Genomic DNA, 20,204 nt, shown 5'->3' on the forward strand with positions numbered 1-20,204 from the left:
GCTCTCTGATTGGTGGCAGAGTGTTACCATATTTTGGGGAAGAGACACAGCTGGAAATCTGTGTCAGGCTTTCCTTGAAGTGTTTGGATGTGTATCAGAGGTCTTGAACTTGGACACAGTGTGTAAGGAGTTCCGTTAAGGGTGGACATAAATATACAGTCCAGTCTCAGAAAGCGTGTTCCTCTTGCCGTCTTGGGGGAAATTGTGAAATATTACTCCTGTTTAAGTGACAGTCTCACACTGGAGTCAGTAGTGAGAATTGAAGATCCTTGGTTACTGACTCAGGGTAGTTGGGACGTCACACTATTGTTGGCAGTTCATGGGGTATTATCAGGGTGTGTCAGAGGATTAAAAAAAAAGCTGATTTGGGCAGTACTGGAAGAGTCATTAGAATTAGTTTATGCTTCGTATAAGGACCCAAAAACTCAATTGCAAATAATGTTTGGAGACTCGGGTGGGAATGAGTGTATCTCTGAGCCCCTTGTTTTTCGTTCTAGTAATGGATTACATTGGCAAACAAGTTGTATGGAGACGAATCAACAAAGCTGCTGTATGCAGATCATGAGGTGTTACAAGTGGACTTTTGAAAGGGAACTTTAGCAAATATTAACAAACAGATTAATAACTTTAGGTAAGAATGGTTGAGGAGAGGAGAAATCTGAATAGCTAGGCAAAATTTAGAATCAGAGAGGCCAGGGGTAGTGTGCAACAGAAGCCAAAAAGTAATGTGTACAAAACAGTGATATGACCAGTGCTTCTGTATATGGCTCAGAAGCCTGGGCCTTGAAGACGGAGCTTTTGAGGAAGGTAGAAGTAATCAAGATGAAGTGATAGAACTGCACATATTACTCTGGCTGTGACCTATTACTTAATTGACTTTTTAAAAATTGTATTTTATTCTATTTTTCAGTTAAAGGGTTTTAAAAAAAAATGTGTTAAAAAATTATGTTTAAAAAAAATTGCCCAACACAGAGGGAGAATTACTTCTGGGGTATGCCAGCCCTCCACCCCTGAGATATACCCCAGCATTGCTGTTTGCTGCTGCCACATTTCAGTTGATCAGTGCTAGATTATTTTCTTGATATTTTGTCAACAATTCCATTTCCCCAGCCAATATTCTCTTATTCCCAGCATTACCCTTCTCCTTATGTTCCTGTTTTAGCCTAGGAGCATTCGCATTTAAGTTCTTTGCCCAGTCATTGTAGCTTTTCTGGCAGTCACATTTGTGTAGTGTCAAAGATCTTGGAGAAGTATGAGTAGACAAGATGTCTCCCTCGTAGAGGATACTTGCCTTTTACCCAGTCATAAATTTGTAGACCTGAGGTGATGGTTGTCTTACATAGGCTACATGTGCAGTCATGTGATTTCTGACTTGAAATTACTTTTTTTTTTCCCCCTCTGTACACTTTTTGTCTTCAAGCCTGCCAGCCTTGTTTCCATAGACAATTTGCCCATCTGTTTCTTTGTCTGCCTCTGCCAACCTCTACCTAGCTCAACATCACACTTTGGGGACCTCTAGTTTACAGTGGAGGTTAGTCTTGTTTTGACGTACTGTTGATTGGGCTAGGTGTCAGAGTCAAGAGTGATGGTCATTATCCAGATAGCCATGAAGGGCACCTTGTACTCCCTTCCAAACATCTGCTCTGGGTGATGACTTGCCATTGTCGATTACCTCAGAGTAACTGAAGTTAAGATCTTTATTATTTTCCAAGCCTCTGACCTACTCAGTGCTCCCATCAATATGCCAAGACTTACCATGCCACTGCTTTAGACTGAACTCACCATGATTCAGAATATATTTAAAATCTTTGCAAAAAAAAAAAAAAAAGCTTGTTTTTAAGTTGTCCATGGCTTAAAGTGGGTATTAATGCAAAATTGAAGGCATAGAGTTTCAGCCTGGAAGAACTGGAAAGGGAATTCTCGCAGTGCTGAACCTCACCAAAATTTCCTGACTAAGAATTGCAACCAGTACTGCAAAGGCCCTATTCCTTAGACAGCAACAAGAGCAAACTGGTCTAGACCCAGTCTGTTAACCGGGACAGTATAACTCTTTACCTACCAAAAATGAACCAGTAATACTGAACCACTCTACATTGCTTCTGCTGACTATGTACACCTTCTGTGGTACACTGTTGCTATCACAACTGAAGCCTTTCTAACAGTTTACTCCACCACCAGCAAAGAACAGGAACCTTCCCCCCTGGTTTATATCTTTTTAATGTCCTACACCGCAACCTTTCACTTTTTTGTAATTACTGTAAACTAGACCAAATTCCTTATCTAATTACTGTAAACTAGACCACATTCCTTCTACTCAAAACTTAACAATACAAGATCGAAATCCTGTTGACTTTCATCTGACCGTGTAGCTCGGAGGGATTGGGATTTCTTTAGGTGTAGCATGTCCAACAGCTCTGAGTTTGACATAGCTTTATTTGTTAGGCAGAGATCACTTCGGAGTAGTCGATATGCTAGAGTTTTTTGAGGCGGTCAGTGTAGGGCATTTGTTTGAGGCCAGTAATCCTCTTTGTGAGGTACTTCTGTGGCCTTTCCAGCTGCTGCAGATGACTTGTGAGGTACATTCCAAAAGGAGATTGTACTCTATAATGCGTCTGAGTGTTGAGTAGAGGGGAACAATGACCTTTTTTCCTGGATGAGAACCCTTTTATAAGGTGTGCCACGTAGAAGGACTTCCTGACTACTGTGATGATGTGACTATCAAAGGAGAGACTACTGTCCACCTGGGTCCCAAAGTCTCATCACACATTCGGTGTTAAGTAGATTACTGCCTATATGGTAGTTCATGGGTACAGAGTTTTTACCAAAGGGGATGACACTGCACTTTTTGGCATTGAGCTTGAGGCCATGGCTCTGACACCAGGCGTCTGTCTAAGCGAGGCCCTTCTGTAGGATGTCTACATCATTTGGGGACTTGACTATGGCTCGTAGTTCGCAGTCCTCTGCGAACTTCATTAGCCAGAGGCCTTCTGTGTTAGACTGTACTTCAGAGAAGTAGATACCAAACAGGAGAGGTCCCAGGATAGAATCCTGTGGTACTCCACTTGTCACTGCTTTGAGGTCAGATTTGGAGTTTGCAAATTTACAGTGTGGGTTCTGTCAGTGAGCCAGTTGGCAACCCATCTTGTGACGTAGAGATTTATACCTAGTTTAGTGAGTTTAGCTATAATTCCAAAATGGGGGATGGTGTCGAAAGCCTTGGCGAGGTCAAGATAGGCTGTGTGAACCACCTTACCCTCATCTACGCCTTTGGTGACTGCCTCAAAGAAGTCGATCAGGTTCAGGAGGCATGATCTAACTTTCACAAACCCGAACTGGGTGGGATCCAGAGTTTGTAGGTTACCAATGTCTTTGTTTATGAGTTCCATGATGATGCGTTCCATAGCCTTGCAGACAGGCTAATAGGTCGATAGTTCCCGGGATCAGTGGTGGCTCCCCCTTTGTGGAGTGGGATAACTGTTGCTGTGCGCCATTCAGTGGGCTCGAAGCCTGATGCGAGGCTATTAATGAACATGGTGCTTTAAGTGAGGAGCCAGTTTGTTCTGAAGTAAAACGCAGCCTGGAATGTTGTCCGGTCCCATGGATGCTGTGTTTTGGCTTTAGATAGTGCAACTTTTGCCTGCGTAGTTGTGATTACAGGGACTCTGCATTCCTACTGTATAGATATGGGCCCTTTAGGGGGTGGGGGGGTAAAGTTAGTACTGAACCTATCTGCCAACTGAAAAAAAAAAATCACTAAAGCCCTTACATCTGTAACTTCTCTCCCTGCTCGAGCAGTGTCCTGCAAGCATTCAAGCATGCAGTTATAATCCCGCTGTCTAAAAGTCCCTTCTAATGGGTTAAATGATTTCAGACGTGTATCTAACCCGTACCCTGTTAAATAATTATTTGAAAAACTTTTATTCACACAATTAATTTAATAGATTAAAAGCTATGGGGTATTACACAATGCACAGCATGGCCCTCAGTACCTTCATTGTCCTGGGAATGATCATTGATGCCATTTAATGTAGCCTGAATGAGAAATTCCTTCCTGCGGGGTTTTCTTTGACATTACAGTGGCTTTTGAAACAATCCGCTTGTTACCAAGATAATGGTTGGGTATCTTGCCAACTCATATCCTAGGTAATAGATTACATTTAAGAACTTTTTTCAGCCTCATAATTTAGTAGTTTACAAGTGTGTATGTTTATGTATATATATTTATGTATTGTTACATTTGTTGTGTGTTGTATTTTTTCATAGGTAGGTACTAGGCTATTGGCCCTAGGGCCTATATAAGCCTAGCCAAACAGTACCCTGGCTTTTGCCACCCAAGAACATTTTTTCCTGTGCCCCTGTCAAGCAGAGCCACAGAAGTGATCCCCGGGGTGAATTTCCTATCTCCCATCCAATCATCAAGATTTTTCTTGAAGAGTGCTAATGAGGAGCTTTGTTTGATATAGATAGGTAGTTTGTTCCAGAGTATGGGAAGTCTGAGACAGGAATGTATCCCTCTAGCATGTTCTGTTTATTGTGGTGACACGGTTTGGGTCCCTAGAGCGTGTAGCTTGGAGGGATTGGGATTTCTTTACGTGGAGCATGTCCAACAGCTATGGGTTTGACATAGCTTTGTATTGTTAGGCAGAGATCGCCTCTTGAGTAGGCGATATGCGACAAAATAAAGCTGGAGTTTTTTGAGATGGTCTGCGTAGGGCATCTGTTTGAGGTCTGTAATCCTCTCTGTGAGGTATTTCTGTGGCCTTTCCAGTTGTTGTAGATGTCTTGTGAGGTACATACCAAAAGGGGCGTTGTACTCTATAATGGGTCTAATGAGTGATGAGAGTTTTTATCAAGTGTGCTATTTTTTGAGGGGTGAAATATTATTGGTTTAATTTTGACTGTATTTAGTGCTAGATTTTTATCTAGCATCCATTGTTCAGTAGAGAAGGCGTCTTGGGTTAATTTTGTTAATGTAGAAATGGAGGTTGCTGAACAGATTATTGTTGAGCCATCTGCATATTGGATGAGGTTAGCATTAGGGATGGCATGATGAAAGTCATTAATGAAAATGTTGAATAGAATTGAGCCTTGGGGCACGCCACTGTGGTGTCTTGGAATGATGAAATAGATTTTTGCCATTAAACTGCTTGTTGCCTTTTTGATATGTAACTGGTGAACCAGTTAATGGAGGAGTAAGATAGAGTTAGTTTAGATAGTTTAGTAAGAAGGAGGTTATGAGAGATGGTGTCAAAGGCATTAGAGAGGTCTGAAAGTAGGGTAGATACAGTATGACCAGAGTTGCGGGCTTTGTTGACAGTTTCTAGAAATAGAGGAGGGCGGTAGTGATCCTATGGCCAGGTCGGAATCCATGTTGGGTAGGAGTAAGAAGGTTATGATTTATAAGCTAGGGTAGTAATTGGAAGTGTATGCTTTTTTTGAGAAGTTTAGAGAGAGGTGACAAGATAGCGATGGGGCGGAAGTTGGAAATTGCATTATTGTTGCCACCTTTATGGAGTGGAATAATATAAGCCTTTTTCCAGAGCTGAGGAACATGGCCTTCTGAAATTGATCGATTTATTAGGATGCAGCTGGGGAAGGCAATGGCTTCTGTGGCTATCTTTAGGAAGTAGGAGAGTATCTTGGGGGCGTTGGAGCAAGGTTTTAGCTTTAGGAAGTTTTTTTATGGTAGAGATAGGGTTCATAGAGAGGGGAGGAGGAGGAGGTTGAGTGGTAGCTGTATTGGAGGGGGTGGGGTTATTTGAGGGTTGATGTGGGGAAGCAAGGTTATTAGTGACGGATGATAAAGTATGAGTTGAATTGAGACGCAAACTCTGAGTCAGAGGCATTTGGGTCAGGGCAGAGGTTTTCTTTTTTCCTGGATTGAAGAGAGGAAATTTCATCCCAGAAATTTTTGGGGTTATTGTTGTGATGAGTTTGGTGGGTGGAAAAGTAGGCTTTGCGATCAGAGTAAATGAGTTTTTTTACTTTGTTGCGGAGTGCTTTGTAATCATTAAGGGAAGTGCTTGTTTTAGTTTTGTGGTAGTGTTTCCAAGCTTTACCACAGAGTCGCATTGTGGCTAGGGTATTCTTTGTTAAAACAAAACAAAATTCACAGCAGCTTCCAAATAAAACTTGTAATCCACAAAATGAAGCAGCTTTTCAGGCAAAACAATAAAGCCCTGAGCAGGGCAAGCTTAGAAAATTGTGAAAAAAAACCCACAGATGGCTCAGCACACTTCAGTTCACTTTATTCCACAGAAACACAGCACATTAACGCTCCACCATACGTTTTCATTTTAAAAATCACTTCCTCCTATTCTTTAAAAGTTTTTTGTTGTGTTGCCAGGCTACAAGGTTTTTGTTTCTTTCTGACAGCAGGGAGGTTTAGATGCTGAAGTGCATTGCTTTGGGGAATAAGTTCTAATAGAGAGGTGTACACTTTCGTAACTATTAAGATCAGTACACTCTTATGATTTGTTTTCCTGTAGTACTGTAACTTTATTGCATAGTATTTTCATAGACTGTATCCTTATTAATAGCTGCTTATGAATGCTTAGAAAGTGTTTGCTTGTAAGGCAGCAGTAATGATACAGATAGTTACTGTCTTGGTACAGGAAATGAATGATGTTATCACATACTTGTGTTACTCTGTGTAAAGGTTTTAACCATTTTAGAAGTATTGTGTATCAATCACATTAGTTATGGTTAGGTTGTTGCTTAAAGTGTGGTCTCTTAGGTTGCTTGATGGCCTGGTCCTGTCTGCATTTTCTTAACTCCACAGATCACTTGGCGTTTTTTGGTAGGTAGTGTGGCTGCACATACTGTTTTGTGTTGTGCTTTGCAGTAGTAAACTTAATTAACAATCACTGATCTCCTGACTTTTTTCCTTAATTTAACAATGATGAGGTTTTTAAACTGTGATTTGATTTATGCTGTTTCTTCTTAATTTGTTTTAATTTGTTTATTTGACATTTGTTAACCAGGATAGTCCAACTGAGCTATTGCCCTTTTTCAACAGAGGCCTGGGGAGAAAAGCTCCACAGCAGAACTTGGTATGATTAGCACAATTAAAATGTAGGTAAACGGGCATTACAGTACTTGTAAGAAAAAGTAATCAAACCGATTGTGAACAGTGATCCTAAGTAAATCACAAAATACTGCTAGTCATTTGTTACAGTAGGTGTACTAATTTATATTAACAGGCAAATTACAGTAGGTTATAGGTAGCGGGTTTATGAAATGGAGCATATACATTTGATTGATACTGTCTTGTATGAAGAGGCTCCTGCTTCTCCTCCTGTTTTATAGACAGTAAGTGTAGGAAAGAGAAGAAAGGTGATCCGTAAGGGGATAAAAAGGATGGGTTCTAGTGGGGTGATTGCACTGATCAATCCAGGTGCTACTTAGGTAGTTTGAGATCTTTTTTGAAACATGAACCTGGGAAATATTTCTTAGGATGGTGCGAAGTTTGTTTCATGAAAGGGCAGTATTATAGCTGTAGAGATGTGGATTTTCTGAGTTTGTGAATCTTTATGAGACATTGTTCTGAGTTCCTGAGGGTTCTGGAGGGGGATGTAGAGAGAGACAATAGAGGAGATGTTAGGGCAGGAGAAGGGCTTGTACAGGACAGAATGGATGATGAGTAGTTGAGTAAGCAGAAGTCGGTGGGGAAACTCAAGCCAGTTGAATGTCTTAAGAGCATGACTGGTGAGATTTGGAAGCAGATTTGCAGCAAATCTAGTTTCCTCCTTTATAGATTGGTATGGTCTAGAATTGTTTCCAGAGGGTAGTGACTATGGATTCACTTAATGAGTAGTTTGAGGATGGAAACAGGATATGCTATTAAGTTTAAGGTCGCCTTAAAACCACTGTTGAGGTTTGGTCCAGTTTTCTGAGATAATGTTGGGGGGGGGGGTATTGGGCTATCTAAGTTTGAAATTCACTTACGTTGTTAAGAATGCTGTGAATATTGATAGAGTACAAGGATAAATGCTTCTACTCTATGGTTAGGTAGCTTCAAATGTAGTTGTGAGGTAGGAGTAGATGGGTTTGAGTTTGGTCTGGGATTAGGGTGAATGTCAACTGAAAGTTGTAAGGTGTTGCAAGGATAGAGCAGAAATATTTTAGGGGGGGTACAGAGTGAAATTTGTTTGAATCTGTTGATGGGAGAGATTTGGGGAGAGGATTTAATTTTAGGAAGGGTGATGTAAGTAGTATTGAAGAGTGAGGGTGATATGGGAGAAGAATAGTGGGTGTATGGAATAATGAGGTTGGACAGTGTGGAAGTAGGTTAAGTTGAATGTGTTATGAGGTGAGGTAGGGCAGGAGTAAAAGGGGAAGAGATGTAGGGACTTAGTGGGGTATAAGGAGTAAGTAAATGAAGAAAGTATGACTGAGGGGAGGGGATGGAAGTGATAATGAGTGGCAGGTCTGCAAAGTGTGTGAGTAGAGGTGGGCGGGGTTAAGAATGGAAGGATAAGGAAGAGCCTAATTGGGACAGAGGGATTGGATAAAGCTAGCTGTCTATAAACAGAATTGAAGCAGGGGTGGGTGGGAATGGGGGTAGGGTAGAGGAGCGGAGTGAGCCTGTGCGTAGCGGGGGCAAATGAAGTGGGAAGGACCGACCTAGATGATATCGGCAGACATCAAAAACAGTCAGTTGTAGGGAGAATTTGAACAGGATAAAACTCAAATCAGACTGCAGTAACTATTAGGCCACCAAGAGGGAAAAAGAAGGAATTGTCAACTTCAAAATAAATGATTAGTACAAAGCTTGTCTGCACAAAAGAAGGAAGCAGACTACAATTAAACTAAGGAACTACTTTTGCAGTAAATGTGAGTTGGCAGACTGCATAAAAACAGTATGCAATAGGTAAATAAAGTGCTAAGAAATTATGAAATAACTTGCTGAGGCTGCAAGCTTAAAGGGACGAGCAAACCAATATTAGTATAGCAAGGGGGGATGGGACCCAGGCAAAAAAATCATCCCGACAGGTGTGCACACCACAACAGTTTTAGACCAGCAAATCAAATAAAATAAAAAGTTTAATTTAAAGGAAGATCCCAGGGAAGAAAGCACTTTATTATAGAGAATCTCTTCCAAGGTAGATAAATGGTAGCTGTCAGCCGAAACCACTGCTGAGTGTGACAGGCTGTTGGGCAGCCAATATTCAAATTGTACATTCTGAGTTCCTTGTCCTTATTTCTGGATTGATGTCAAGCATTGTGTTTGTGAAAAAATTAATATAAACATGCAGTATTTATATTACCAAATAATTAAATAAACTTGCTCTCTGTTTTGGTTATTTGTTCTTTATTAACTGTGTGGGTAGACTGGTCCAGGGACTCTTTTTAGTCGCACCCCATGCTGTACAGGCAACACAAAAATGCAAATAGCAGCTAATACGACGAATTACAACAAAAAAACTGATTCAGTGGATTTGCAATAACAGTGATAGCAAAATTCAAAACAGTGTGATTAAAACTCTGCAGTAACAGGATAGGCAGGGATTATGTAGTGAACTACAACATATATGCAGTGATAAAAATAGCAGATTACATCATAGATATAAAACCAATTATAAGCACTGGCAGATTAACTGCTTAGTGTGATACCCAATCTTACAGGTGACGCAGGGGATCTTAACACGTAAGATCGGGTCTCGTACTGTAGAAACACTTGGCCGATTTTTTTTTTTTTATATATATTTCTTGGTATGAGCATAATCACTGTGCTGCATGCACTACATGTTTGTAAGATATTAGTGTTTTGGGTTGTAGACTATCCTTTCTTGACTATTGGACATAGGATGGCAATAGGTCAAAATGTCATAAGCATTTGGTGGAGTTGAGCATTTAGCAAGTGGTATAGTAAAGTCATGCTTAAAGCTGTGGGATATTATGGTGGTGGTAAGTAAAATATTAAAAAATTAAAAATGGAAGCGAGGGGCTTATAGAGAACATGACTTGCTAGAGTTTTGTATGAATAGTGATTAGAATGCTGTAGATTGTTGTGACAATGAATGTTTGCGCTTTGGAATGCTGAGCACCCACAACATTTTCCACATTCATTTATGGTGTCCTTGGCTTGAGTTGCAGATCTTATTTTCCCATGTGGCAGTTGAGTTTCTTTTTGCAATAGTGTTCAAATAAAAAAAAAAATCATATTTGTTTGAAACGTAGTATACAAGTGTTTTTTTTAATTAACTAAGCAATGCATCTGCTATACTACTGATGAATATGGTTGGGTTTAGTGTACATTTCCTTTTCAGTGTAGCAATCTGAATGTGCAAGAACAGAGTTGTATGCTTTTTAAGTGGCCTGAATATTTCCCAAGTCATACTGCAGCTGTGCAAATAGAAGCACAGGAAGCTAGTAATCTATTTGCTTTTGTTGTAGACCTTTGTTTCACCACTAAGGATTTAAATTGAAACTAAATAAGCAGGGAATGGTGTCAACATGATTTATAATAAGAGGCCTTTCAGTTCTTTAAAGATTCCCCAGTAGTTGAAAGTAGACTGCTTTAGGTATTTCTTAGATTTGCTGGAAAGGCCTTCCCATTGCAGCCTGTCCTCCTTTTTACGAAGCTTAATATATGGCTGTAACAAGTAGCTGGACAATGTAATTTTAATGTTCTTCTGTCGGCTTTTCTCCGTTAGGGGGTCGCCACAGCGGAACTCCGGTCTGCTAGTGATTGCCAGTAGATTTTCACAGTGCCCAACCTTCAATGAAGGCACGCCCATTTACGCATGTCTTTCGAACGCAGCTTGACTGCAGGGAGGACATGCAGACTCCACACACAAGGTGCTCCAGCCGGGAATCGAATGGGAGAACCTCTTGCTGTGAGGCGACAATGCTACCGCTGCACCAATGTACTTTTAATAGCTTGGAGAAATGTATTCTAGCTTATATTGCCAGTAGAATGTGTTGACATTTCCTTGGAAATGATAATTTCAAGGTAGTATGTAATTATCCTTTTATCTATTATAGGATTTTTTTTTTATAATCCTCACTACCACTTTATCTTATCCTGTCCCACATTAAACAAGTGACAGATGGTCAACAAACATGCTGGTGACCAAAGTGAACTCTAGAATCACTGTCTAAACAATAAGTCGCCCATGTACCATGATTCCTTCAGATCATCACAAAAACAAGTCTTCCAATGAAGCAAAAAACAATTAAATAAAAAGGTCCCAACACACGTGTGGTTTCATCGATTTTAATAGCACAAAACATAAAAATCCCAATGACTGAGCGCTTTCACTATGATAATGACTTTCATTCCTTCAGGAGATACCTGGTCCTCCATTAGCACACTTGAGAGCGAAATGGCAATCTGGATCTGATGTCTAGGTCCCGAGCTTTCTTTGGGGCCATTGTTGTTAGGGGTATCAGGCTTGGGGGTCCACCTGTATTGAAGAGCTTGGGGTCCCCTGCTAGAAGTTAGAGGGTGGACCCACTCCTTTTAGATAAAAAGTTAACTCTGTCATAGAAGTAGGGTCTGTAGGATTATGCTCGTCTTCTGTAATGCCCCACCCACCTTCCCTGCCTCAGCCGAGTTGGACTGAACATCTGAGTGTTCCTATTTAGGTGAGCACAGAAGGGCTATTTGGAGAGGGAAATGGCATGGTGTATTTGGGGGGGGGATTCTTATCAACTTGGGTAGGTTTGGAGTGCTAAGCTGCTCTAATATCAGTGGCATGAGTCCTAGGGGTGTTTGGCTTTATAAAGGATGTTCCCACCCCAAAAAATCTATTGAATGTTAATTTCCCTTTGGTATTACAAGAGACTAGATGCACTGCCCCCCATAGTGTTTGCAGATTTTATTTCACTGATTTTTCTCTGTCCTGTTTACAATGTTTGAGTCTTTAATCCTTTCCCTTAACTGGAATTTTGGTGCCAAACACTGTGGCTGCTACAGATAAGTGAGGGCTTTCTGTTTTCATTTGTTAATATTGTGCAATCCCTGTGGTCTCCATTTTTGGTTACTTGTTTGCCCTTCCTTCCATTTTGTTCTCCTGTAGCAACAGCATCCAAAACACATGCATATTGGCTTTTTCAAGATTTCTGAAAAGATTTTTGGGGTTTAAGATGCACATTCTATTCCCTCACCTTTCCTTTCATCCTCTGTTTGTTTTATTTAGATGTTCTCCTTTTCAGGTTTACTGTAGTTTTAGGCTGACTACCTCACACTCTGCTGTCATTTTTTTGTGGAAGGAGAGCTTTACAGACGTGTGGTGCTAATCTCTGCCTCTCCTCAAGAGTATTTTCTTTGGTATGCAGAAGTTGAGTATCTCAGGACCCTCTCTTGCCTTCACCTTGTCTCCCCTTTTCTTGGCATCACTTAATAGAGAGCAATTCCAGATCCCAAACAGCCACATGTTTCTGTATATTGTCTGCTCAAGGAGGCAAGCTTTGGTGTCAACACTTTTTTTCATTCCTTGTATAAGTGCTTTTGCTGGTCAGGGTATTTGTTTCCTTGTGTCCGTCTTCAAAGCCAGTGCTTCTTTGGGAACAGCTAGTCTTGTTATAACTCCTAGTAGCCATGCTTAGTATGCTTATACCCATCTAAGTTTTTGCATGCTGTTCCAGGTGGCAGTTGGAGCATTGGTGTTAGTCCTACAGTGGATGAGTAGGATAGCCAAAGTATTTTAGTCAGCTCTGCATCTAAAAACTTTCTACTAGTCCAGTGATGGTGAACCTTTTGGGCTCGGCGTCTCAAAAAGTTGGAAAATGCTCATTATGAATCTGCTGGTGTCACCCCCCCCCCCAACAAAAGAGAAACGATTCTTTACACATTGGACTGTATTTTTTAAATGAATTAATCATGTGTGCTGCTATGTATTATAAAAATAAAAGAAAAATCAGTGGCTTGTAATAGAGAAAACTGTATGTACACTGACTGGACTTAAACAGTGCACCAAAAAAATTACCCTACATTTAATAGTAATTTTGAATTTAACTGAAAAAATATAGAACATATTGCAAACATAAATTAATGACTTTTTGTTGCTGAGTTTTAATAGGCAAGTGCAGGGCCACTTTTTTATATTTTTGTTCATTCAGTTTCTTTGATAACTCTGGTGTTGGTGAACGCATGTGTGTCCTCCAAAACATTGTGGCGTGTCACCTTTGGCACGCATGCAATTGGTTCGTCATCACTGTACTAGTCCATTGCCTTTTACCCGTTGAGCTGTGCAGGCTAGCTTCCACTGTAGACCCCACCCCCTCCAGCAGAGAGAGAGAGACACTATTAGCTGAGTTAACATCCAAGAAATGGCTGTAGGCTACACTAGTCAAAAATTGTCACTTTGTAATAAAAAAAAAAAAAAAAAAGCTTCAGTCTAAATAAATTGTTTTACTTTCTGCCATTATTTCTTCAAATTAAGTCAAGTTTGTGGTTAAACTTATCTTTCCTATATCTTGGCTCTCTGGAGGAAAGGGATGAAGCCCTGATACATGACACAGATAATGGAAGTTTGACTAGATTTGCAGTTGCTGGAAGAACCAGACACGGGAGGATGAGTGAATTGCTAATATTGCTTTTACCTGTTTGTTATTGGGTTGGGAAATGGTGAACTCGGTAAATCAGATTGCTCCCAAGCTGTCTTTTTCACTTGGACAACAACAGTGGTCAAGGACCTGGTAGGAGGGGGATGTAAACTCGGAAATCCCAGGCCTGTGATGATAGACCTCATGTGCATCAGGACATGCATATGCCTGGAGATGGCATATAAAATCGTTATGGTGAAATGGATGTTTTTCGGCTCGCAAGTGGCTGTGTTTGGGAAAAATCCTGATGGCTCCTTGTGTTAGGAAGGCAGATGGACCATAGACAACAGGGTAGAAGGTAGAAAAATAATCAAAAATACATTTTTTGTGACAGTTGTGTACTGGTTTTCTTAAACGGTTATTGAAGGTTGACTTGAGGAAGAGTAAACTTTTGTCCTGTGATATGCCTACTGTGTCTTTGCATAGATGAAATGCTTCTTACTCTCTAACAAGATGCCTGTTAATCATCTATATCATGGTACCAGGAGACCAGTGAAGACCATGCCCAATTTCTTAGTTGCCCCAGAGCACTGTTTGGCTAATTGAGATGTTCAGAATCGCACAGAAGGCAAATGGAGGCTGAGTAATCCAATCCTGGACTAAAGAAAGCATGTTGAACAAGAAAAATAAATTGTTGCTGTTTAGGAGAATGTGGCTGTGTGTTTACTTCAGATTGGACGTTTTGACCTTAGCATTAATTCAGGGCTGATTCCATTTGCTTCCAAGACTGAGCACATGGCCATCTAAAGATTACTCTGTTTGGTCTAACAGTAAGGAGAGAGAGAAGAAAGAGGTGTAAAACTGACTTATACGAGTTCTGTTCTTAAAATGCTAAGAGCAGAACAGAAACTTTTTATACATTCATCTCCTCCTATGAAAGTCTTCCATTAAAGTAGTCCTCACAGTCATTGTCTTGCATCTGAGATTCTGTTGTATGCAATTTTTTTTTTTTTTTTTTGCATTTTCCAGACCATCTTAAGCAAGATTCTTTAGACTGTACCATTCTGGCCACCCAGATAGACTATGTAAAGAATGTTAGCATTTTTTGTTAAGTACAGACAAAAATGCCTTTTGCCTCTTCCCTTTTTGGTATATTACAGTTCTTCTCACCAACCTCCAATCAGGTGCCCGTCCCAATGATGTTGGAACTGAACCGTCAAAAACTGATATCGGTGGTTGCCACAGATTGTCACCATTGTCTGTTGGCTTGATGCCAGGGCCAGTTCCATATTGACATTACCATTTTGGTCAAACACTTTGACACTGATGGTCATTTCTTTGGGTAAAGGACTCTACCATCTGGTTGGGGATATGCTTCATTGTAGATTGCAGGTGTGGCCATTGCTTATTTCTGAGTTTGGTTGTCCACCATTTAAGATCAAAGCTGTCAAAATCAGGCTTTGCATCTGTGGGTGATTCAGTCCAGTTGACTAGGGCCAGCCTGCTGCTATCACTGCCTTTTTCGAATATACCATTAGCTTCAACAGAAAACGTTTATTTTTCTGACTATTGAGTAATCCACGTTTTCAGTCAAAGCAGATGGGTCAGTGGCCTTTTTGCAGAATCATTCCCAGGAGTCTGGACTAGTACATGCTTCTTCATTGTCCTAGGACCCCTCACTTTTGAGGTCCATTAAGAATTGTAAGGGCAAATAAAGGTACTTGGACCCCCCCCCCAATTATTTACAGAAAGCCAAATTTGGCAATGCTGAGATTGTTATTTTTGGCTTAGACCGCTGTAGGATTCCCCTTTAGTAGCCTTATCTAATGGAGGGGAGCTCATCTAGGTGTCCTCTCGTAGGGGTCTGGCAAGGCTCACCTGTATTTGCAGTTGTTCATATTAACTACATAGTTTCTTTAATTCCTTTATTTACCCTCTGAGGGTAGTCAGCTGAGAAGTTCCTTACTAGAAAGGTTTACATGTGAATTGGTTAACTTTCTGTCTGTGGACCACTCCCCAGGGAGTATATTCTTTCAAAGCCTTAAGGCTTAATTGCAACGCTATTCTCCAGCTCCTGTCCAAAATATATGATAAAAGTTTTAGCTTTTCCACTATGAGTGTACATTTAGCAGATATTTCATGTTTCACAAAGGCTAGAACTTCTCTTCTAGCATCTCACACAGCCTGCAAAGTCTTTCTAAAGGTCTCCTTTCTGTGAGGACTTATTTTTAGCCCCCAGTTCTTTAATGGACTTCAGCTTTGTTCTGCAAAGGTTGACATAGTGACATTTCAAGCTTCAAGTATCTTTCTGCAATGCCTTGTTTCTAGTTGCATGAACACTAGCTAAGAATGTTTCAGAATTGTGAATACAATCTTATGAACTCCATATATAAACCTTCATATTTATGGGGTTATTTTAAGAACTAACCTGACCTTCGTGCATAAAGTAGCTGCTGATCTTAACCTTGATCAAACGTCTACCGGTCATCTTCCTTGAGTTTATAAAGAGTCATATAAATTGCACCACCACCTTAGATGCTTCTATGTAATTGAGCTTCTAAATAAAAACGGAACAAACTAGACAGAGGGTAAGTTTAACAAACCCACTATAAGGTCAAAAGGAGAAATATGCTTTTGCCTCAAATAGGCGAGACTTCTTCAAACTGGTTATTCACCTGAGTTACTGCAAGATTGTGAAAGAAATTTTGAAGGAAAGGGTTTTCTTGACCAACCTGCATTGAAAGATTACAGATGCTGTGTTAGTACATATTAGTGTGAATGATTGAATATGAGTTAGAATTTTGTTCAGATTTGTAGACATACCAGCCACCTAGACTGTTGTAATGCACAGTTGGAATATTCTTACAGCCAGCACTGAGAGGTAGCAAACCAGTATTTGTTTATTGAGTATTTTGTAGCATTATGGATATTGCATAAAGTCTTGAGAATTTTAGAGTGGAAAACAGTGTTAGGAGTGAGATGATTTCATATAGCTCCTATAAACCATGCACTAGTGACCAGTGCTCCAACTTTTTACTGTGTTATCAGTAAAAGAACATATCAAGACCCTAGTTATTTTAATTATAATTTACTTGCATAATCAGTGTTGATTGTGTTAGCTGTGAAGCATTTTATTTTTGTAGACCCAAACATTTACAAAAAAAGAATTTATGAAGTAAGCTTTCGCTTTCAATGAATGCCTTATTTAAACTGTAAAATGTTCCGACTTCAAAAGATCTGTTTTTATATTTTGGATTTTGTAGGCTCCAACATTATGAAAGGGGTGCTACTTATGAGTTGGACTACAGGGAATACTGTTGGCAAGCTATTCTCAAATGATTTTAATTTTAAGGCAGATATAAAAAGTAAATGATCAGACATTGGTTTTACATTACCTTATATTTTTAACTTGATTCTTTAATTGCATTTGTTATAGTGGTTTTATTAAGCTGATTTTGTTTCCACATTTTTTGTGTGTGTAAATGGAGCTTTACATTTTTACTTTTTATGTAAAAAGTTAAGTTTCTCTACAAACGAAAATAGTTTAAATTGTGTTATTTACTGTTGGAGGGTGGTGCACATTTTTAATGTGGGATAGTTTACTTTTTATACTACTGTTTTATCGAGTATTGCTGCAAGGCTTAGGTTACTTTTGTTACTACTGTTTTATCGAGTATTGCTGCAAGGCTTTAGTGGTGCTGCGGTAGCGTTGTCACCTCACAGCAAGATGTCCCGTTCGATTCTCAGCTAGAGCGTCTTCTGTGTGGAGGTATGCGTGAATGGGCGTGCCTTCATTGAAGGTTGTGCGTCAGGTCTGGTAACTCGGCACGTAAAAATCCACTACCAAACATTAGCGGACTGAAGTTCCGCTGTGGCAACCCCTGTCGAAAGACACAACAACAGCTGCAAGGCTTTGAAAAAAGAGAGAGAGATTATTTAGCAGCCATTTAAACCACATCATTTTGACAAAGTGCCTCAGCTGGAGGTGAGTAACTCTGTTGTGGCCAAAGTTGGTTCTGCGGACAGGTTCACTTTTTCTGTTGGTCCGAGTGGTGTTGCCACTGTAGATGGGGGATTAGGCGCGTCCGTTGCAGCTTTTAGAGTGTCCTTGGTAGGATCCTCCTTGTCAATTCTGAGAGAAGGGCCAGGGGATACCACTCTGCTAGCCAAAAAATTGTGCTCCTCCCTGGGGATTCTGTTGCTGCCAAAAGGAGGTCTGTTTCTTGAGCTTCCTGTCAAAAAGAAGCACAACTTGCAACATATGTTTTCTATTGTCTTGGATACCCTGGACAAGAGTAATTGGTTGGGTTTAGTGCAGTCTCTTGACTCTTCCTGTATGGTTGTTTCTAGTAAAAATAAAAGGGATTCTTAATTTTCTGAAGAGACTGTGATTGTGAAAGCCAAGTTTGTGTGTCATCTTAACAGAGATTCTGAGGAAAGTGTAGTTTCGGACAGTAATTTTGAAGGATTCCCCTTCTTTGAAGCTACCTCTAGAATGAGTCAGTTGTTCCAGTGGGAAAACAGTGATATTTCTCAGTCCCTGAGGAAAGCAGTAAGATTTCTTACAACTGAAATTTACAGAACTTAGTCCTATTCCTCCTGTTCTCTTTGCCTCGGAAGATGTTTTTGTCACAGCCTGCCATTTTCTTGACAACCAGACTGCTGACCCCCAGAGAAAGCAGATAAGCTTTATAAAGTGCCTCAATCTTTTAATTTTTATTTTATGGACTTATCCCATATCTGACATAGCAGGTATTATGGTTAATACCAATCCCTTTCCTGCTGAGGACAGGAAAGCTTTAGGGGGGGGGGGTGTATACTCTTTTGCGATACTTCAACTGTCAAGCTCGTATGTTGAAATTTATGCTTGAAGTGTGTGAGAATATGAGAAATATTTTGGCATCTGTTTCCTCTTGTGAGGAGAAATCTGCTTTGTACAGCTTCTGTGTCTCAAGTGACTACCTGCTGTTTCAAATGGTCTTGTATGCAGTGTCTGTTCCCTTCCTTTTATGTTTTTATGCCAGATTGTCATCTCAGAGCTTTAACTTCCCTCTGTTGGCATGAAAGCTCTGTAGGATTTTGTATCCAAGCTGACTTTGTCAGCTTAGTTTATGCTGAGTAATGGTTTGGGAGTATGGAATGTGCCATGAAAGCTTTGGAAGCTGGCTGAATCCATGGCAGGCTTCAACCCATATAGTTAAGGCTACTGCAGCAGTGACTCTTTGAACGTCTACCATTATGTTAAGTTTACTTACACAACTGTACTTTCCTACCCAAGGCATGGTGCTGTAGATGCTTTAGGGCTACAGTGAACAACTTCCTGAATGAGTTCATATGCCCAATCCACTTGCTTTTTCTGGTCAGGTTGAGGGTGGTTGTATGTCATTTTGTAAAATGACTAATTTAGGTAGATGGAGTGGAGCACAAGGGTTAGTATTTCCCTCATGACCATGTTGCAAAGCTATCAACATGTATGCAACAAGCATCTAGACATTCATAGATTTTGGTAGTAAATTGAAAAGAAGGCTGCAGAAACCTACATATCCTTCTGAGAGAACCTTATAAAGTTAAAAGGTAGTGGCAAACAAAAGAAAATGTGTAGTACAGACTGTTAGGAAATAATGTGAACAGTGATTGTATCTCAGATATTCTAGTTAGGCTTGCATCTGCAGTATACCACACATTCAGTGTTTGAAGTTGTTTAACAGCACCTGCCCAAGCAAATGCCACAATCAGGTCATTTATTTGTCACCGGTTTCTGAAGGACAATTTTATTGTCTAATGCACTTTTTTGTATATTTAACTTGTGTAGCAGCTTTATTTGAGAACCAGTGATGATTTTGTAAAATGCAATGAACTTCTGGAGTAGAGTTTTATCCATCTTGATTTTTTCATTGATATTTAGGATATCAAGCCAATGCGAGATCAGATTGTCCGAGTGAAGAGATACGAAAAAGTACCTTTGATCCTGGTAGGAAATAAAGTGGATCTTGAATCCGAGAGAGAGGTTTCAACTATAGAAGGTAGGGCACTTGCCCAGGAGTGGAACTGTCCATTTATGGAAACTTCAGCAAAAAGTAAAAGTATGGTGGATGAACTGTTCGCAGAGATCGTAAGACAGATGAACTATGCATCCTTGCCTGAAAAACAGGATCAGTGTTGTAATACTTGTATTATCCAGTGAGAAAGCAGAGAAAATTGTCACTCAGTTGCCATATGGAGCAGGTTGGTTGAACACAAGTCATCAAAATCATTTTGATTACAATAATTTTTTATTCAGTATTTCATTAGTAACAGTGTTTTAGAAGCTCATTAATTTATTCTTTGCTTACCCACTAAATAATTCATTTCAGGGTTGCAGTGATCTGGCACCTAAGTCAACACTTAGTATTTCCAGAGTAGTGAAAGTAATCCTGGATGAGGTGCTAGCCCATTGCAGCTCATGCACATTCTGTTAGTCGCTCACACACAGCATGTATACCCCAGTAGACACACACCACCACCTGAGAACCAAACTACAGGACAAAAGAAGTGAGGCAACACTGCTAACCACTGTGTAATTGTGCCTCCACTGTAGGCGACCAGATGAGTCTTAGTTTTGTTCATTGATGCTTCATTATCTTTTGCCTCCAGTGTTTTGTGGCTGGGGATTGTACATCTGTAGCGGCATATTGAAAGAGGTTTGTTGGTCTTTTTATACCTACCAATGA

The 20,204-nt window shown here is 40.1% G+C and overlaps 1 protein-coding gene across 1 annotated transcript in view; it reads left to right on the forward strand.

The window, feature by feature from the left end:
* RAP2C (RAP2C, member of RAS oncogene family) overlaps positions 1–19,719 on the forward strand; it is a 28,990-nt gene extending 9,271 nt beyond the window's left edge. Inside the window, exon 2 of the mRNA XM_044057481.1 lies at positions 19,400–19,719. Coding sequence (XP_043913416.1) covers positions 19,400–19,678 — 279 coding nt within the window. The 3' untranslated portion in view covers positions 19,679–19,719. The remainder of the gene's footprint in view (positions 1–19,399) is intronic.
* Positions 19,720–20,204: the final 485 nt, after the last annotated feature.

The sequence above is a fragment of the Protopterus annectens genome, chromosome 15.part0 (genome assembly GCF_019279795.1).
Source record: "Protopterus annectens isolate FY-2018-M chromosome 15.part0, PAN1.0, whole genome shotgun sequence".
NCBI classification, from domain to species: domain Eukaryota; kingdom Metazoa; phylum Chordata; order Ceratodontiformes; family Protopteridae; genus Protopterus; species Protopterus annectens.